The 20,227-nt window shown below is 43.7% G+C and overlaps 1 protein-coding gene across 1 annotated transcript in view; it reads right to left on the minus strand.

The window, feature by feature from the left end:
• Positions 1–241: 241 nt before the first annotated feature.
• Positions 242–20,227, minus strand: part of LOC144152256 (sodium/iodide cotransporter-like) — a 121,018-nt gene continuing 101,032 nt past the window's right edge. The window contains exons 10-16 of the mRNA XM_077683488.1: positions 15,081–15,190; positions 14,223–14,290; positions 11,139–11,225; positions 4,975–5,156; positions 2,629–2,732; positions 446–546; positions 242–378 (exon numbers count right to left, since the gene is read on the minus strand). Of these exons, the coding sequence (XP_077539614.1) occupies positions 280–378; positions 446–546; positions 2,629–2,732; positions 4,975–5,156; positions 11,139–11,225; positions 14,223–14,290; positions 15,081–15,190 (751 nt within the window). The 3' untranslated portion in view covers positions 242–279. The remainder of the gene's footprint in view (positions 379–445; positions 547–2,628; positions 2,733–4,974; positions 5,157–11,138; positions 11,226–14,222; positions 14,291–15,080; positions 15,191–20,227) is intronic.

The following is a 20,227-nucleotide window of genomic DNA, read 5'->3' on the forward strand; positions in this document are numbered from 1 at the left end:
TATGATTCCATGGTTTTTTCCTTCGGTCAGCGTTGTAAAGAGGTTGCAGAATGTGTTTTTTACCGGCATGGAAATTCAACACATTCATAGTTGCGATACACGGCAGGAAGTAATTACGCCGAAAATCAGCAACAAATTGTTTTTAACAATCCTAGCGTTGATAGCAAATGTTGTTTGCGTTGGCGACTGTGTATCAGTCGTTGTTAATGTTGAGAATGACATTTTGTTTTATTTCGGCAGACATCGAAAGTCTTGAGACACAGTACTCAGAATATTGCATCATGCCTTTGTTTCCAGCACGTTTGGTAGCAGGTTCTCGTTTTGAGCTTCACGCATCGGATATCTTTCCCTGGCCGTTACAGCTTCGGATACCTGAACCTGAAATCAACAAGTAATACTCTCACGTTGCGCTTTTGTACAGAGTTTTTACGTTTAAATATATTACCTCGAGGCCGATGCAGGGAAGCAGCCGCCGAAATCGCTGCCATATTCGCATCAGAAGATCGCTTGTCAGGTGTGGTTGCTGAGGCGCACTGCGCATTTCACCTGAAACAAATATGGCTCAAACAACTTCGCCCACGAAGTCGGGTTCTAAAGAGCGACACACTAAACTTCTTACCTCAGTTATATTTTCTTAAACAAGATTTCTGCGCATGCATTTATGCAAAATGTAATCCGTTCGTGCGAAGGTTCGGGCGCTCGTCATTAGACCTGTATCTTGTTTTATAACAACGGTCATTACTTTTTGCTCACTTTCGTGCCCAGCATTACACAGCTACATGGTGATAAACTGCCCAGGAGGCACTTAGACGCTCCCCTTCCCTTCAGTTCGAAATGACAATGATAACGACATAAACCCAAACTTCGACATACATCCAAGATAACATATACCGACGTCTTTTTATACTGCGCTATTCGTTCACATCTGGCGCAATGTGTTGCGAAATTCCTGGGGCTAAATACAGATAGCATGCTGCTCTGAAAAGAAAGAAGATAAGTCATCACATAATCGCCCAGTTTTTGTAAAAAGGGAACGAATTTTTTAATAATAACACTGGGCATGCGCCCCACCGAATGCACGTAGCGTAAACGTATCGGACGTTTTTATGTTTCATTTTTTTGAACAAACATACTTTATACATGGGTGAAATGCGTGCAAATAAATAAGTTCATAGTTTCGATTCGTCCTCTGTTGCTGTTCTTCTGGTCTTCGCTTCCCTGTTTAGCTTAAGCGCTTAACACTCCATCTACACCGCAAAAAGTAGCCCCTAGGTGCTCTGTGTTAAGGAGCACTCAATGAAAAAAACGGCCTTGTATGTGCAAATTTTATCTGGATACGACATTATTCTACAACCCCTGCAACATGAGTGTCTCTCTTCTCTTTGCAGCCGCCTCTCAAGCTCTTCTAATCGCGTTTCTGTCGTCCCACAAGAAGCACAGTAGATGTTTCCTCAAGCCAATTTAATGTTGCCGTGTTCCACTGCTTGCGCCATCTACTGAAGCCTTTTTTTTACTTTTGTAGCTGAAACACCATGCTGCGCGGCCAGAGTGTTTTTGTATCTTGAGGTGAAAGCTTTTTTTTCAAGGCGTGTTTTTTTTTTCTATCGTAAAAAAGAAGCAGCAAAGTATTTTTGTTTAGAAAGAATGCAAATATCACCTATGCATTCATTTTCGCCTCGAATATGCCTAATAACTACTTCTGCTCTACAAAGTGTGCCAAATACTTAACACTGAAGTACTTATTACTTTATAAATGATTGGCCGACATAAACGTCTTGTTCAAGAATTTTTTTAACTTTTGGCCGGGCGGCTGAATAGAGGAACAGACAAAGAGACAAACCAAAATTTCTCGTTTACGTACAACAAGAATGATTCTCATCTTTAAAAGACCTGGGTCGTTGTTCCGTATCCCAAGCATTCAAATATCACTTTCGCGACATGAACAGGGGTATAGAATTGTGGACACCAAAGGAGAAACTATAACAATGAGTTTTCGTGTTGCCACCTCAAGATTACTTAAAGCAAATTAATTTAAAAAAGAAAATCTGAAACTAATCTTTGTTTATAACCCCAACCGTTCGAGCTCGTATAAGGGACAGGAGAAGCTGACCACGTGTAACAAATGATCGACGTGGTAGCGGTGCTGCCCAGGGATGTCTTCTGGAAATATCCAGGCTCAAAGTACGTAACAAAGGTGAACCAGCGCACTCAGAAATAGCTGCTCGCTTATTCTAACCTGTTTAGATGTTGCGCAATAAATGAATTATGAGCGCGGGCTGTTAATTATTGTGACAAAATGCCGGCACGTTTAAGACGTGAAGGCCAAAAACATTTGATGACAATCCACCCTCCATTTAGTGATACAGAATTATTCTTCGCCCTTTCTTTGAAACACAGTAAAGTTTTCGCCCCCCCCCCCCCGGTTTGGTAGCCTGTAATAAGGGTGACCAGTCACCGCAATATATTACGCGCTTCAACTGCGTAGTCTTCATTTTATGGCCAAAAAACGTGTCACCGACAACCTTTCTGCATTATCAAAAACATTTATTGGAAAATTGTTGCTTGTTAACGCAATGAGGTCGTCCATACCCTCCTTGCGAGGGTAGAATTTCGAAAGAACGATGTTACCTGTAGCAGCACTCAGAAGCACTCCACCTAAGACTGTTGCCAAAATTGCGAAGAAGCTGCTCCAATAAAATGATAGGCCAAATAGAGGAAATATTTGTTCCAATCTGGAAAAAAATTAGAAACGTGGCTTGCTTCCGCAAGAACAACAAAAAATTCCCCCTTCACCAATTCAAGAATCATTGTGTCATATATTATAGGTGAAATAGATTAGTATTTATAGTATTTATAGTATAGGTGAAATAGTATTTATTTCACAGACGTGAAATAAATACAGGAGAATGAAAGTTTGTCGTTTTATGGCCACTGTGGTTTTGCACGTTTGTGAAGGAGGGGTGGTAAGAGAAAACTCAGAAGCGCTTTTCTGTTTGAGAGCAGTACCTATGTGCGTCGTTTTTCCCTCTCGTCTTCGATTCTAGCACCGTAAAGTCGAGAAAACCCAATGATCGATAAGCGGTGCATGCCATTCTGTTTTAAGCACCCCTCTAAAACTAAGTGGAAGCTAGAAACGAGGCGAAATGCAAGAAAAAACAATAGAAAACTTTGCGTGGACGAAGAAGACACGAAACGACGGATAGAGGCACCAACTTCCAACTGTTTATTCAAATTAAACCATACTTTTTTTAAAGATAACGTATGAATAACACCGCTACCACCACCAACAACTACAACCACAACAAGGTATAATCAAGCTAGCAAGTGTAAAATTGGGTTAGGTGGCTTCTCTATTCACGACTTAACTTACCAACCTTTAAAAAAATTCTCAGGCTTATAAAACACGAAACTGCGAAATTTGGAACGTCAAAACTTGTAGAACAACATATGGGCGACACAGGTTAGTAAACAGGCTTCCGAAGCTACTAAATGCTTTGCATGAACTTAACTTTCAGCTGGAAAGCAACAATTTCAATGCAATACGTACCTTTCTTGCAAATAATTACATTGACACAGTATAATAGCTCGGGTTCGATTCCCGGCCGCGGCGGCCGCTTTTCTGATGGAGGCGAAAAGCAAAAACGCCCGTGTGTACGAGATTTCGGCGCACGATAAAAGATCCCCAGGTGGTCAAAATTAATCCGGAGCCCTCCACTACGGCGCGCCTCATCGCCTGCGTTGCGTCGGCGCGTTAAACCCCAGAATGAAATCAGTATAATAGCTCGCACATGCCTATGAGTGTAAACTATAGTGAATACGTCGGTGTACGCTAGGCATGGCGATTTCTAACCACCTCATATTTCCTTTCCGGCGTGTATTGAATTATTTGTATAATTTTATTTGTATAGTGTTCTCTATATATATTTTGGAGTAATTTAAATCTGTATGCATGTAATATGAAGGTAATCTATATGTATTGAGTGATTTAGTACATCCATCGGTGTACATTTTTTTTGTGTACGGTTTGTCGCAAGGCATGAATATTTAAATTGGGCTGACATTTCCCTTCGGGTCCTGTATTGAGTGATTTTTTATCTGTTCAGTAGATATTTTACCGTTCATTTTTTTTCCCTTCTCTTGTTGTTATTGGTGTTGTTGCTGTTGTTGTGTATGTTTTTTACATTCTTTCAATGGCGCAAGGGGCTCAATATTTCTACGCGGCCTAATATTTTTTTTTGTACTGTAGAACACTGTTGTGCGTTGGTGCCAAAACGGGGGCCCGCAGCTCCATCAAGCTGTCCTTGAGATGACTTTTTCTGCCGGCCTCCGGCATTCTGTACTATGTACATTATGTCAATAAAGTTCATTGTTCATTGTTCTATGAATAAATACAACAATGCGAACAGTAAAACAGCGTATCGGCGCCAGCTTAAGGAGATTAAACTTTGCTATAATCTCTTTACGCAGGCGGTAGGGAGTTTATACCTTAAATTAGTCTTTAGAGATTATACCTTGTTTTGTTGTTGTTGTTTCAGTTAGTGATGAGTCATGCATAAACTATTGTGTCTTCCTTTGAATAAACAGTTGGAAGTTGGCTTCTGTATCTGTCGTTTCTAGTCTTCGTCGCCCACGTCTAGTTTGCGGCAGGTGTTCTATTTGCTTTAAGTATGCACCAACTAGCTCAGCAACAAGTTTTGTTAAATCATATGGACACAAAATGCAATGCCTCGCTGAACAGAACAGTTTTTAACATTTATTTCTCGAGTAGATGTTAAATTCCTCTTTCGTTCCAGTCTTCGTAATCTACGCTTTAGGTGCCCTTTAACATTGTTTATCTTTGTCAGCAATAAAAACAACGTAGTGCGATTAAGGATTGCGTTGCCAAAGCTCCTAACTCAGCCTAAAATGATCGTGCAACACCTTCAAGAAATTGAATATACCACGGCATACACAGAGAACAGTACACGTTCTTACTGTGCCGTCGATTCACCAGGGCGGGGCTCGCTGATGTTCGTTGCTGCAGTGCCAGGTGTAATATTTTCGGGGCAATATTTTAGGCTGACTTCCATTCTAGGCGGCCTTCTTCCATTTTTGATTGTCTGTACCATATGGAAAATTTGATATACAGCCACCAGAAGTGTCGCGGCACCTGCACCCTGAAAAAGCGTAGCAAAAGTTTAACACTTCCCACAAAAGTGCCTTCAGCTTCGCCGTAGCTTATATAGCTCTTTCTTCTGAAGTTTTGCTGCTGATGGTCATCGGCCAGCTTGCAGCACTGGTACAGGATGCAGTCAAGCTAACTGTGGCTGTATGCTTCCTAAGCGACTTTCATTTGACGGCTTCGAAAAGAAAGTTTAAGTAGAAATACATACCGATGCAAATGATAAAAAAGCCGTTCCACTCAATGTGAAACTGTCGGAAGTGCAGAGCAGTGATTCGCCATAATGGGCTGTAGCCCCGTTATCATCTCACTGCTACCACCCGAAGCAATTCAAATTTCCCACCTTTGCAGTCTTCGCGTGCCCGCTGCCGGAAACTGCGCCAGCAGGAGTTCTGTTCTTTTTGTGCTTGCTTTTCCTCCCGCACAGTGCCGACTCTGCTCTGTCATTTTTTTCGCTTACTATCGTAAACACCAACCGGACGAGCGCTCCTAACTAAATAAACGCGGGCGGTGCCGGTTGATTACGTATATTTTGCCTCAAATGTACCAACAGTTTTCTTTGCGCCAATTAACGGGAAGTGTATGACAAGCGCCACCGGTTCACGAGTTTTGAACGCTTATGACTATATAAACCGCTTGGCTTTCAAATCCTCGGGGTTACGCCGCTACGGCAGCCGCTACGACGGAACGCCCTGTGGCTCTACATGGGCCCAGCGAAGCGAGCTACGACGCAAGGTGTTCCCCTAAAATCCTGTGCACCTAATAGAACGTTTCGTTTGTGCCAGAATGCTAAATGTTGATATAGGTATAGCATCTCGGTATGGAGGATATAACTCCTGGCACGCTAAAGGAAAGTGGCACCCGCACTTGGACCCTGCATAGCGTTGCTCGTCAAGATACTCCCGAAAGTAGATACCCAGCTGAGGGGGGGGGAAATTTAACTGCAGTAAACGAACTCCCATTCGAGTCATCGCGAGAGCCGGGATAAGTAGGGGGAAAGGCCCGGGGTGTGGGTGCGGGAGATTGTGAGAAGTTACGTGGCAGAAGCGAAGGAATTTGGCCTTTAGACGAAATTCGCAGTGGAGTAAGTTCATACACGGTGAATTTTCTGAACAGTATTACGGCAGGAACGATAAATTCTGCTGCACTCGTAGCACCCAGTTTCTGTCCCATGTACCCCTCTGTTTGCTTCCACTATTTTTATATATTTTTTTTATTTACGAGTATGTTAATTTCTGTGCATTACCTCTTACCTAAGACCCCCAGAAAAGCGACGGATGCTTTTCGCGTCGACGAAACTGTCACATCCAAAAAGGGCCTGATCAATAAGATGGCGTTAACTACAACAAAAACTCTAAATATTATGTTTTTTCAAGTGTCCCAACTATCGTAGTAACGTGGGTACACTCAATAATCATTAATCAGCTTCCCGAACAGCCCACTGGGTCCACTGCAGAAAAAGGCCTCTCACATTGACCTACACCCTATCCCATCCTGGACTACTCGATTCCCATCTTTGCCAATGAATGTTCTGAGTAACAGCACGGCTGGTTAAGCTTGAGCTTAGTCCATTGGCGTTAGCAACAGATTCCAAGTAAGAAACTCCCATAGTATGACGCGCCCCGCACGACATTTTTAGCTAAAAATAGCGAGCGCACGTGACTGTGCACCTCGTGAAGAGCGTCCGCTGTCGTCTTGGCCTGCGGGTTCAAGGGCCACGTGAGCAGATCCCGTCTTGTTTGTCGTCGTCTTGCGCGCTACAAAGCTGTGGCGCGGCGGTCGCTATCGGCCTAGCCCCTGTAGAACCGTAAGCCGTTTTGTTGCCCACGGGACATTTTTGGGTGGTGTAGCTTTGAAATTTATGGCGGGATCGTTGAGGTAGGCAAGCCCTGGGTGGGTCGGAGGGAGGCGACGTCATCGGGCTTGACTCGGTCAGCGGCAACAAAATCTAGGCCGCCATTACAAGGTGACAGTCTTCGGTTAATGCTAGCCGTGCAAGATGAATGCATAGACTTGGTCTTTCTGCTACCTCTCTAATGGGATCACCTGTCATTGTGGGGAGAAGCCTGGTCAACCTGCAGCCCTGCTGTTTCTGGAGCCTCGCACCATTGGTGCAAGCTGGGCAAATTTTTTCCTTCTCTACAGGAATTTATTGGCCTTCTTCTTCTTATAGACCCGTCTCTCGATATCCAGTCTGTTACCGTTGTGATATACAGGTCGTCATATCGCCGAACTACGTCTCCAGCTCAAGCCGATTCTTTTTGTTTGTTTGAATTATGATATCCTCTATTGGAGTCTGTACTCTGATCCGGGAAGGTTACTTCTCTTGACGGTTCTCCCCTCTTTATTCTTTCTACAGCCCGCTGAGCCGACCTGAAAGTTCCATGAAGTTGTATTTTAAGGCTCCAAGTTTCAGCACCATATATCGCCACCGGTAGGTTGTATTGGTTGTATATTAATTTTGCCGGGATCTGGTAGCTAACTATTCACTGTTTTGGAGTGTTTGTGAGGGCACCCTAGCCAATACCTATTCTGAGCAGAATTTTTTTGCTGTGATAGGGATCAGCAACGACAACTTTCCGAATGAAGTAGTAATCTTCTACTTATTATAGCGCATACTCAACCTGGCACTTTCGTCGTGTTTATTCATCATTAATCTTTGTTTATTCATGTGCATTTGTTGCCCCAAGGCCATGCTTCCTGCTTTTAGCTCCTCAAGATTTTTTTTCACATGTTTTACTGACTTGCCTAGAAAGACTATATCTCTGCAAACCTGAAAAGGCTCAAGTATTGCCCGTTTATCCTTAATCCTCTGTTTTCCCAGTCAAGCTTTCCGAACGCCCCCTCTAGAATTGGTGTGAACAGTCTTGGCGAGTTCAGATCACCCTTTCGTGCGCCCTTTCGGAACGGGAATTGGTCGCTGTCCTTGTGAAGGACTACCCTGTCCCTGCATATTGATATATGTCATTTAGGAGCCTTATGTAGGTCTCCTGTATTGCCTGGCCTTTAAATACATTCACCTCTGCTGCGGTGCTTACTGAGTGAAACGCCTTTTTTGTCCTTAAATGCCATGAAAACGGGCTCATCATACTCTGCAAATTTTCTATTTTTTTATTGACGACATGTATATGACCCATTGTTGAGTATTCTTCCTAAACTCAGCCTGCTCTCTGAGGTTAAGGGAGTCTATGGTTTCACATATTCAATTAAATATTACTTTCGTACCCCGCTTGTATAGAACTGAGGGTAGGCTGATGGTTGTGTAAGTCATAAGGCATTTCGTATCTGCCTTTTTTCGATGAGAATTACGATGGTGCTTTTCTGCGCTGTCAGCACTTTTAGAATCTTTAAACATTCTGAAAATAACGCAGGAAGCTTTTGTAGTAGAATATCTCATCCCTCCTTCGAAATATCCATAGTTATGACGTCGCCACCTGCAGCGTTTTCACTAATGATGCCCTTTGGAGACTTTTCTACTTCGTCTTTGGTTACTAGTTTAGCAACGTGAGCTAACCGTGTAAGCCTAGTAGTTTTCCGTGGTGTAACGTCGCTGCTATATACTGCAAGGTTTGACCATTAAGGTCGTCGCACTGCGGGTGCCCTCCACGACATTGACGCGGAAGCGTCGGCCGTCACCCTCCAGAAGGGGGCCGCTGACAATTAGGGTGCCTTCGAGCGCGGGGCTTACGGAAACGATCAGGGTGATGCCCGGCCTGGGACAAACAATTGCGGCTTTTTTGACTGTTGAGTGGCGACCACCATGTATGGACGTTCTCCGAAGGCCCCTTGCTCGGTCGGAGAGTATTGTGCCCGGCCTTGCAGTTTGTGGTTTTTTTTGACGTTTTCCCTTGCCACAGCAAAGGTATTTATTCCGAGCCCGGCGAGAGGAATGGGGTCTTTTTGCTTTCGAACTTGCTGCAGGTCGTGGGTAGAGACCCGAATGTGCCTGCTAGACCCCGGCAAGTCTCTAAGCCCTACTGCGGGATAGTTCTGTTCCCTTGTATACCCCTTGTAAATATTCCTGCACATAAACTGTACATAGCTTGGACATCGGAGTCGGACTCACGGCAAGACGACACACTGCGGCGCATTCCTGGATAAGGAGAATACCTGAAATTTACTTGTACCCTGATGTAAAATCATTACGCTACTTTTATATTTCATACATGTCGTGTGTAATGTTTCTCTGCACGTCTCATAGTTAGTATATTCGGTCTTTGCCTTTAGATAGCTCCATTTTAGTTTCTCTTAAGCTTCCTTCTATCTCTAGCCTTCCCTCGGTAACTGCCATATTGCACTCACGAATGTTGTTCGTTTTACTTCCGTTAATCAAGTTCCACATTTCGATTATTTAGTTATACCCAAAGTACTCGACACTTTCGTGTTCTTACGTTTCACGATTAGTTCCTCTGTTTTGTTAGTTAGTTTTCCAGTTTGTTTCCTACAGGCTGCTGCTGATTCTGTGCATGCCGCTGTTCAGTTTTGTTTAAGCATGTCTACAATGACCTCCTTCTTCAGGTTGAAATCACGAATTTGTTTTCAATGGTTATTTTAAAGCCCTACGTTTCAGGAATGACTGACTCCATGCTGGGTTTCTGACTATTCACAGGTTTCCTTCTTTCGCTTTCGAAGTCAGGCCTTACTTTGCTCTTAGCCGTCCAGTCAGCGCTCCTCCACATCTTTCCCAGCACCTCCACGTCCTGCACAATACTTGGGTTGCTACTTAGAATAAAGTCCATTTTGTATCTTGTTTTACCGTTGGGACTTTCCTATGACCATTTGCTATTCTTTCATTTGCAGAAGATTGTGTTCTTTAACTCCAGGTTGTTCCTCTCCACAAATACCACCAGGGTATCTTGTCGACTGTTGCGACTGCGTATTCGGAAGTTCCCCACTTATCCAATTTGCTTCCCACCTGCTTTTGCGTAAACGTCTTTCATCACAATCGTAAACTCTGTTGTTCCGTTCTTTATTGCTGATTTGACGTCCTCTTAACCCTGTCTATGGTGATGCGCTATAGTTATTTTAGCCCGTGTCAGTCTGCATTCGAGCAGACGGCTTCGGTGGCCACTCCATGGAAAATGCGGCAAGAGAGAAATTATTGCACGGAGTACTGCCATGAATATGTTCATTAAATTTCATTTTAAAACGGCATTGATATTTATGGGCTCTAAAGGTGTTGTCAGTTCCCGGAAAAAAATTTACGATTGGCCCAGAACGCGGCATCCAGTATACACTGAGAGAGTAACACGGAAACGCGCCGATGCCAAGGTACCATTGCTTGCAAGCGCAACTAGCGCTGGCCGGATGATTCGGGTAGGGGCCGTCCTTGGTTTAGACCAGATGTTACAATCAACAGCATCATACCGCTGCATTAGACCGTGTTAGAGTCGACTTAGATTTGTGCCCGGTCCGAAGCAATAACAAAAATTGAACCAAGATATCTCGTTTCGGTCCCTAACTTGCTTTTGAGAAGAACTAATCTTATTGAAGTACTAGTTTTATACAGCTTATGAGTTTATTGGTGAATGCTGAAAAATTGTTGCGACAATTTTTATTTAAATGTCAGTCATAGACCCTGGTTGTTAATGCTCCCGAATCGACACCATGTTACCATTTCAAGGATTTGGGCTGCAAAACGCAGTTTCAGTTTAGGCTCCCCTGCATTAGAGAGCATCAAATTCTACCAGAGCAGACATTTCGGGTCGTATACACAGCCCGATGTAGTTTAACAAAACCAAATAAAGCTCACCAACCAGAGTAGAGTAGAGTTGAAATTGATATGCGTGTACCAGCCTAAACATTTCAGTCCAAGCCTGAATTCAATCCACGCAGCTTGCGCGCTTCATGATTGTCTATCAACTGAACTGAGTTACGCACTTCGAAGAAAATGCTATCTCTGCACAATTCTCCCACATCAAAAAATTGCACTGACTGTAAGAAAAATGCAAGAAAAGAAGCCTCCTGGAGCACGTACTTTAGAGTGCACAAACGGAAAAATGACGGCCAGTAGACACATGCCGACGTAGGGGGCCGCCAGGGCTGAATTAGCCAGCATAAAGATCTGCAAAACAAGACAAGGAAAAAGTACTGGCACTACTTTGCGTCTCTTCTGTGCAGGACGCGCAGGAAATCTCGCGCAGAACTTTATGACGCAAAAAACGTAGAGAAACTTGACAAGGCAGGTTGATATTTTCTATGGTATGACAGTGGTCGCATGGCCTCCGAGCCAGTCGGCTTAGAGCATCTGCATGACAAGGAAGTACAAACAACAAAGAACAGTAATTTTTACTCTTGGAATATGCACCGTGTTCTTAATCTAGCAAAACCAGATTTCAAAAACTTTCAGCAGTTTTCGTTTATTGTTGAGCCAAGGACAAAAGGCAACTGTAAATGGGTATTTGGTTTTTTCACACTGCATTGTGAAGATAGGTAGGTTTTACCTATTCGTACGCTTTCGCTGACATTACTTGTTTCTATGCCTCTTCATGGTGACCTAAGTTTTCTTTCTAGGTTCTCAATACGTTTTAAAGCAGTCTCTCTTAAATCTTAGTCGCAAGAGGCGGCTGCAATTTTAATAGCATCTGGTGACATGACACCAAAAATGCAGTCATTCATATTGAAGTCGGAAAAGTTATCTTTTCAACAGGCACACGATGACGGCGGAAGCAAGTTGGATGCATATGCGGGAAACCGTGTCAAAAAACAAATACAGCTTCATCACGCAGATTCACAACGAATTATCTTTTGCTCCCCTGCGGAGCATTGTTTTTCGGAATACCTGGAGGCAAGATTTCGTGCAGACAGGGTACATTACTGCTATACAAATCATCCTGAACAACTTTAAATACTGCACCAACGGCAGCGTCGAAATCACCGCTTTTAACAGCGGAACTGTTCAGTCGTTCTTTTGTCCGAGCGGTTCGTTCACGTTCTACTATCATCGATAGCGAAGTGGAGAGGCAGAAAAATGCTAGGCGAATGAGTTTGAAGCAAACTGGTGACGAGGCATGGAGCCCACGGGCAGGCGTAGGGACTCCGCGCGTCAAGAAAATGTGGCGAGGGACGTCCCGGGTTCTGTTCCCGGTACCTTTACGCCACGAAACAGGCAAACTAATGAGTGGCCCAACCTAAACGACCGATTGGTACTTGGCTAGCAGTGGCGGGGAACAACAATACGTGCAGTGAATTGAAAAAAAATAAAGGCCCCCAGTGTTCGGCATAGAATCTGGGTCCCGGTCGTTATGAAACCGGCGTCTATATGATTTTATTATCAGAGCGTTTAAAGTGCACAACATTTTCTTTGGGTTCCTAGCGCTGGTGTTAGCTTCGCACTTTAGCTGAGTTGAAGTGGACTTTCGCTTTCTACTTTGGCAGTTTCAGTTTTGTACTTGTGGTGGGTGGGGTCTGGGCTTCGATTTATCTTAGTTTGCGTGATGAAAGCTTCGCTTTTCAATCATATTTTTCTTAAGAAAGGGGCCCATTTAAAAAAAGCTAAGCTAAAGCTGGTGAATACCACCAGCTCCGCAGTTTTCTTAGTCTTTGCATCTAAACTGCGAAGGTGGCCGAATTGTTTTATAAGAGACTCTGTATTAGTTAAGGAACTATCCCAAATTTCGATCCGTCTGACAGGCCGTCTACTGTGGGAATATAGCTACGGAAAGCGGCTGTCAAAAACGATCCCAAAGAAAATATATCAAGATTCTCCGGTGTGACAAATCAATGTGTATTTCAAGTTTCCTTTACATGCCATACATAATCATATCACCTAGAAGTTTTAAACGTTAGCGAGTTTCCATGGCCTGTCAATACGGAGCGGTCTTCGTAGGGAATATGGTTACAAAGAACGGCTTTAATTTTTGTTTTCTCAAAAGTATCCCTGAGAAATCATGAGAACATTTAGGATTCATCCTAAGGAAGTTATGTGTATGTGTCTATTCAATCAGTGTAATAGTGTAATACACCACCGTATATAACTCAATATAGTTTTCTACCAATACGGCTTCGCCATTCTTCCATGCTCTGAGTAAAAAAGGGCCTTAAATTTGATGATAAAACTATGATATTATTCGTCGGTTACCCCCATGTCGTCGACTCTTAAGAAAATACAATACCAATGCGGTCACCGGTGCCGTTGTGCAAACCACGTCAGATGATGCAGCCTTTCATAAGCCTGTTTCATATCCTGACACGCTGCTTTATAAGGCAGACATCAGCACTGCCCTGACAACTGAAAGTCGGCCTCCGCTTACATGCTGTAACACAGTTTAGATTAAACCACTTCGACGGTGGCTGGAAACGTCTTCACAGTCCCCATATCGGTTCCCATTGCCGATAGTGTGCGGGGGGTAGCGTAATATGCTACCTGCAGGGTGCAACGAAATGTCCGTGCCTCTTCCTCTGGAGCTATATAGGTGCACCATCAGTGCGGCAAAAATGGTAAGATCTGCTCCGCATCTGGTGCTGGTTCTCCACACAACACAAGGCGTTCGTGCCCACTGCTGCTGTGGAACAGCGAAATTAAGCACTGCAACAAAATCCTCACTATGCTGAAGGCAGAGACTGTGGCGATGCGAACATGCATGCGCCGATTACTTTGATTGTTTTGCAGGTTGTGGCCAGTGTATAGCACCAAATCCGAGTTGCCAACTGCCAGAATAATGAAATGTTTTTCCACGCATGCCGTATCACCAGAGTGTTACGGGAAAGTCAACCGACAAGTTGTTTTTTTTTTCGCCCTTCTTTAAAGTCTGTACCTTTTCGTTCTCGAGCCTTATGTGGAACTCCCACCGCCTGAAGCGCACATGCTGTCGAAACACACCGTATCCCTGTCGTTAGGTTTTTATGTGCACACATAGCCTTCGAGCATTAACGACTAGGCGTGTGACAAGAAGTGTTTTTATGGCATCTATTCATTTGTACACGTCAAGCTCTGGTGCAAATGACACCGTATTCCTTTACCAGCGGCTGGAGTAATGTTTACGCATCGGGACAAAACCAGGATTATTCCCGACACATTTCTGTAATACGTTTCTAGTAAAAAATAGAAATACATATTTACCCGAGTCACAGATCCAAAGTAAACGCAAATGCTGCTGTAAACAGTCATGATGATGCCTATTATAAAAGCTGCAGGGAAAGAAAACATGCTTTTAAACTCATACACAGCTATAGATGACTATAGATGACATTGTCATTACGAGAGGCTGTTTGAAACTTTTTCTACCTACAGGATATTAGCCGTAAATAGAGTGGCAGTCGCAACCAGTACCACAGTCCCGATAAACCGCACATGATTGCAATACTTTCCACAGCATGGTAAGAAAAAAATTAATGTCATTCATATAGTACACGTATATATCACGGTTTTTCGTATTTTACAAATTTAACACCATCACGTGTAGTGCATCGATATTTATCAGAGCCGAATGTATTTAACTAAGCTCCAAATTGGATGAAATCTTTTTATGGCAAGTGAACATTAATGGGGCACAAAATGCTGATTAAAATTGGCAGCGGTAAATCGATTTAGTGTGTGTAAACTCAGAGCATGAATGTCGTTGGCTGTTCGTTTGCGGTTGGCTTTAGTTTCGTTTTGTCTCAATTTTTTACAATAAATGTAAGTTTCAATGCATGCACTTTAGTCATCACGGTATCCAGCACTTAGAAAATAACAACCCCCTATGAATAAAAATGCTCCTCCTGTTGATATTTTCTTGCAATATTCCGGTTTGTAGCTTAGGTTAATTAAGTTTTACTTTGTTCCTAGAATACCCACGCGTTGTCACGGTTTTGTGGCCACTTTTGACCTAGTAAGACCTGTTTTGAAGCCTGAAGCTTTTTTACTCTGAACACAGCACGTTGTATAAAAATGTACACTTTTAGTGTTGAAACAATGGGGAAGAGAGTTGCATCTCACCAAGGCTTCGAGTAATTGCCAGCACATTTTGTTCGGCGGTTTTGTACCGAGGGGCGATGACGTCTACGTACATAATGGCAGCCTGAGAATTAATTGTGGACGACACTGTGCTGAAAAAACGAATAGTTTGGCGACGTTACTTTTTCAAAAAAATGCAGCTGTACATTTGTCGCACCAGAAGTACGCTTATGTGACTAACTAACAGTAAAAAACACGTGTTTATAATGTCTACAGCAATCGGTGGCTTCCAGTTGATAGTGCACTGCGACGCGCGAGGTGATTTTAGTCTTATTTGTAGGGACTTTGCCGGATATAACAAGCATAAGAAATACACTGGAAGACACTTGTTTCTTGTATTTATATTACTTGATCCGCCTCGAAACTGCGTTTTTTCTATAGCAAAAAACAATATATTGAGCCTTCAGCAATCGCAGCATTTTTGCGCCAATATATCTGCCATTGATTCCGTGCTTTAAAACTCATTATTGATGCTGATTGATTCTACGGTGTAACGCACGGATGCAATGCAGGCGATGAGGGACGTCGTAGTTGAGGGCTCCGGATAAAGTTTCACCGCCTGGGGATCTTTAAGGCGCGCCTCAATCTCGAACACGCAGACGTTTTTTTTTTACTTTTCCCCTCCATCAGACCTCTGTAAATCATGTCGACTGAAATCTGTTTCAATATTGTTTTGTACCGCTATTTGGCGTGCATCGTAAGAGCCACGGGTCGGTCATTTTCATTATCCTTGGAAAAACATCCCCCATACAAAAAACGGAGGCTTTTTTACCTGAGTAAAGCGTATAAGTAGCTATAAACAACAGCCGAGGAATAGTAATCGCACCCCCAAAACACATCTGAAGAAAAAACAGCCAATGGGATTAGCTGACAGCGCACACGGGTTATTTGCAACCATGATATTTACTGTCATAGGCACCAGTTTTGATTGGAATTCTATGCACCGTAGTAGCACATCGGTCGCCGTATTCACCGTAGCTAATGGGTACATATTCCTTTCAACTTCCTGAAAATTTTGAACGTGAGCTGAAGGACCTCATCTGGGGATGTTTTCGCTTATCCTATTAACTATTCCAAACGGAATAATAGCTGACACTACCGCACGAGACAAGCCCGGGGGAAAGTAGCGATGGACGGATGGCCAAATGACAAGCTTTTTATAAAGGGCGATCAACGTGCGGAAATATTGGTTGAAATGTGCTATTCTGCGGTGCAACAAGACCTAGAGACAGGACATTAGGGCGAGCCAGCGGGGAAGGTTGGAATACGAAACTCGCAAAATTTGTTTAGCTGTTGCAATGATCAACCTGCGTTTGGAAGACGTGGCACGCCGGAGTGTGCCACGGGGGTGAGAGTTCTATACCCTGAGTGGCCTTGGCTGAATAGCGAGCCGACATTGATGGCTCTGACGATTTTACGCTGAACACAATTAGGGGTCGATGTTTCGGACTATTAGATGCGACTGCATCTCATCCACTCGCCTAGTCCCTGCATCCGGCGTCGTCGGCGTTGTCGTTGGCGTCCGCCCCTCCCCCATTCTCCTCGCCGCGCGAGCTGCGCTATCCGCCGCTCACCCCCTCTCCTCTCCGATAGCGAACACTCTCTCGCGAGGGGCATTTGATTGGATTCGATTGGATTGGCTTGGCTTGGCTTGGCTTGGATTCGATTGGATTTGGATTGGATTGGATTAAAGTGGATTGTCTGGGATTGTGTTGCGTCATAGCCGCGGCAGACGCACTGGCGCCGGCGCGTCCCCTCACCGTTATGCGCTCTATAAAACGCAGTGCCTGCGCCGCTCCGCTCCATCGTTCCAGCGCCATTCCTCCGCTGTCCGACGCTGCAACTTGAACCCCCTATGCGTCGCATCTACACAAGGGTTCCCGCGAGGGGAGGTGGGAGTTTTTCTTTATTTCAGCGAGCGTCCGACTTTAGGTATATACAGTGTCGTCGCACTTAACAGCTCATTGGGGGATATTTTAAACTATCGACTCTCTGTACATGAAATTGCGAAAAGGTTGCTCGCACGAGTAGACCGCATGGGAACTGCTACGGAAAGTACTACTTCCCTTGCGGGCCACAGCAGCGGCATGTTCTCAACCAACGCATATAAATTACCTTATTCCTACGTTTTCTCCCATGCAAACACGTGCTGTCAGTGATTGTTTGCGAGTGCAATAACATGGTTTTTTTGGCTTCTCTGTTCAAGTGATATCGAAATAAATCACAACCCGACACTTCGCTACCACAGCACGCAAACGGAACCAAACAACGCTGGCAAGCTTCGGGAACCACTACAAGCCATCGACGCGCGCACCACGGAGATTGGCCTTGACTAAATAACATTTAGTCAGATTACCACAAAAACTAAGCTTGTAGATATATTTGCTGGACTTCAATCACTGGAACCTTAAACAATAATGTTTATTCAATACAACAACATGAAATTGTAGAGGACCCTACCGAGCGCTTGAAAACCCAGAACTATGTCGCACAAACTCAACTAAATGACCTCGAAAACAGTTCTAGACGAAACAACGTCGTCCTGTATGGCCTTCAAAACAAGCGAGAAAATGGGATCAGACCGAAAAAAGGCAACTTCGGTGTTGTCAGTGGCGCTCGGCAGCGAAGTGTTCCTGCATGCAATACAGCTTGCGCAACGTGTAGGCATTTTCCCCCTTCGAAATTCCGCCCGGTCACAATGAAATTTCTTTCGTTGATAGTAAAAAGCCTGATGTTGGCACGGCGTTCAGTATTAAAAGAAAGCAACATTAGTATATCAGAATACTGCTCCCTGGAAACCCGTGAAGTAAGGCGAAACTTCTACATTTCGCAAAAAAATTACCAAATGTCCTGAGTTCTATTTGCGATATCACGAGCTGTTTGTTGGTAAAACATGTTACGTATACATTGCTCAAAATGAAACTATAACCGAATCAGCGCCAAGTTCCTGAAGCACGTTCACCTGACATAGCTCACGCAACCTAAGAGCCGCACAAAGGTCGAAATCTCCGGCCACACAGGGAAACGTCAGGGGACGTATTTTGTTAACACACGTAACCGTATTACTTGCAAATGTTGTTAATAAACGAAATTTATTCAACTCTTTAGGCGACACGTGCGACGCTGGCCTAATTCGAATGACAGAAACTTCGATGCGCTCAAACAGGCACGACGCTGAATTTAGGACTATCCATCTCGGTTCACAACTTACCGCAACGAACTTCCTGTGCGACAAGGCGGTGGTTTCTTCTAACCATTAGCAAATCTATCTTATCATATCCGATTAACTTACGCAGTGCACTAGAGACTGTATGGGGTACTTGGAACTTGGGTACAAATAAAGTGTTGGCGGCGTGTGTTATTCCCTCCTAACGAACCACCTAATTTTGGGGTGATGCCGTGCTAAGCACCGTTGTCACGCGAGACCATACCGCTAAGATATATCTCATGGGAGACTTTACTTTTTTGAATATAAACTGGCTTTCCACTGGAACATGCGTTATTCCATTTTCATTTCAGGGCGCGGAATGTTTTAACCTATGCTCACTTTTTTACTCACACTGATTGTTGCAGAACCAACTCGGATAGCGAATAACTCAGTGAACATTTTCGATTTGATTTATACTTTCCACATTATTATTCCATCAGTCATGTCTTATTTACCATCCGTGAGGAACCATTTATCACTTACTTTTGACATCGTGACAAGGTAACTTTAATGAAAACCGAAAAAGAAGTAAATATATTCGTGGTTATAAAAAGGCGGAATTGGCCACAATCAACCAGGAGCTCTCATTTTTGCTCGAACTTTTGTTTTAGGATTTTGACAGCCGTAAGTCAAAAACTAACTGGTCTATGTTTAAAAAAAAGTGAACGGCATAGTGAACAAATACGTTCCTTTGCGAATGGCCATACTATTCCCGAGTCTCGTGGTGCATGACGTTTTAAAGACGATAGTCTCTCTTGGGCTACTTAAACCCAGAAATTTTGGTCTGTCTGTCCGTTTGTCTCTCGGTGTCTCTCTCTGACTCGGTTCACCCACCCGGCCAAAGTGAAACTAAATCTGCGCGATAGTCTTAAATACTCACAGCCAAATCTAAACGTTTAAGTCCAGTTTTAATGTTCATTCTTGTCAACATTATTGAACAAGAACAAGACATTACGCAAATATAAGGCAGAAAATCAATACATGGGTGATAGTTAAAGTGTTCCTTTGAAAAAAAAACTCAGATGCTTGGTTTTTGCGATATGCAATACTACATCCACTGCAGAAAAAAATTCACCCCGTCGCCTGCTTTGCCCTTGCTACTGTAGGAACAAAAGGTTCCACTAGATAGGTTCCACGTTCTGCTTGAAATGAAAATGGAGTGGGGCAACGGGGTTCTATAAACGTTGAGTAGGGCGCTTCGATTCAGGTGCGTCTCCGCCGTACGGCATCGAGGCACCTTCCAGGTGCAGGGGAACGCGGTAAATTATAATAGACTTGAACAAACCTTTAGCGTGTTTACCTTGGGAGGAGCGCGAGGGAAGCGAAACAGCATGAGAGGTGAGCGGGAAAGCGAAGGGAGGCATTTTCTTGGCAAATGTCGACAAAGACTATCGTCTTTCGCCGACATTTGCAACAAAAGGAGCAGATAAACGGCCAATTTTTAAAAGCTCCTCCCGAACCTTAACAAACGCCTGTACCGCAAAACATTCTTCTTCTGGTGCAGAATAGGATATTTACAAGGTGGCTAACCTTGCTTGCTTGTGTGTCGAAAGTAAAAGAAGCGGGAAACCATTTCTTCCAAGCACTTTACCAGACATCATCTTAAATGATCGGAAAAAGTTCTGGCGGGTATTAAGCCCAACACCAGTGATTCATTAAGTCTACTCGATCAAGATGACTCTATTATTCTTAATAGATTATGTCGAGTGCATTTGAAATTATGTTTTCTGTAGTTATGTGCAGCTTTCCCACTCATGGCAACCCTTTCAACAGTGATTACTCGGCAGTTATTCAGCGAAATGCAAACAGCGAAATGTAAAACATTTTCGCGTAGCTATATCGCGGGTGAAAACTTGCTTTGTGCACACTTTCAAGTCTTCATCAATGCGCGACTAACTTCCACAGCTATGAAAACTGTCCC

This window comes from Haemaphysalis longicornis, unplaced genomic scaffold, assembly GCF_048455015.1.
Source record: "Haemaphysalis longicornis isolate Haplotype H1 unplaced genomic scaffold, Haemaphysalis longicornis Haplotype H1 scaffold_9, whole genome shotgun sequence".
NCBI lineage: Eukaryota > Metazoa > Arthropoda > Arachnida > Ixodida > Ixodidae > Haemaphysalis > Haemaphysalis longicornis.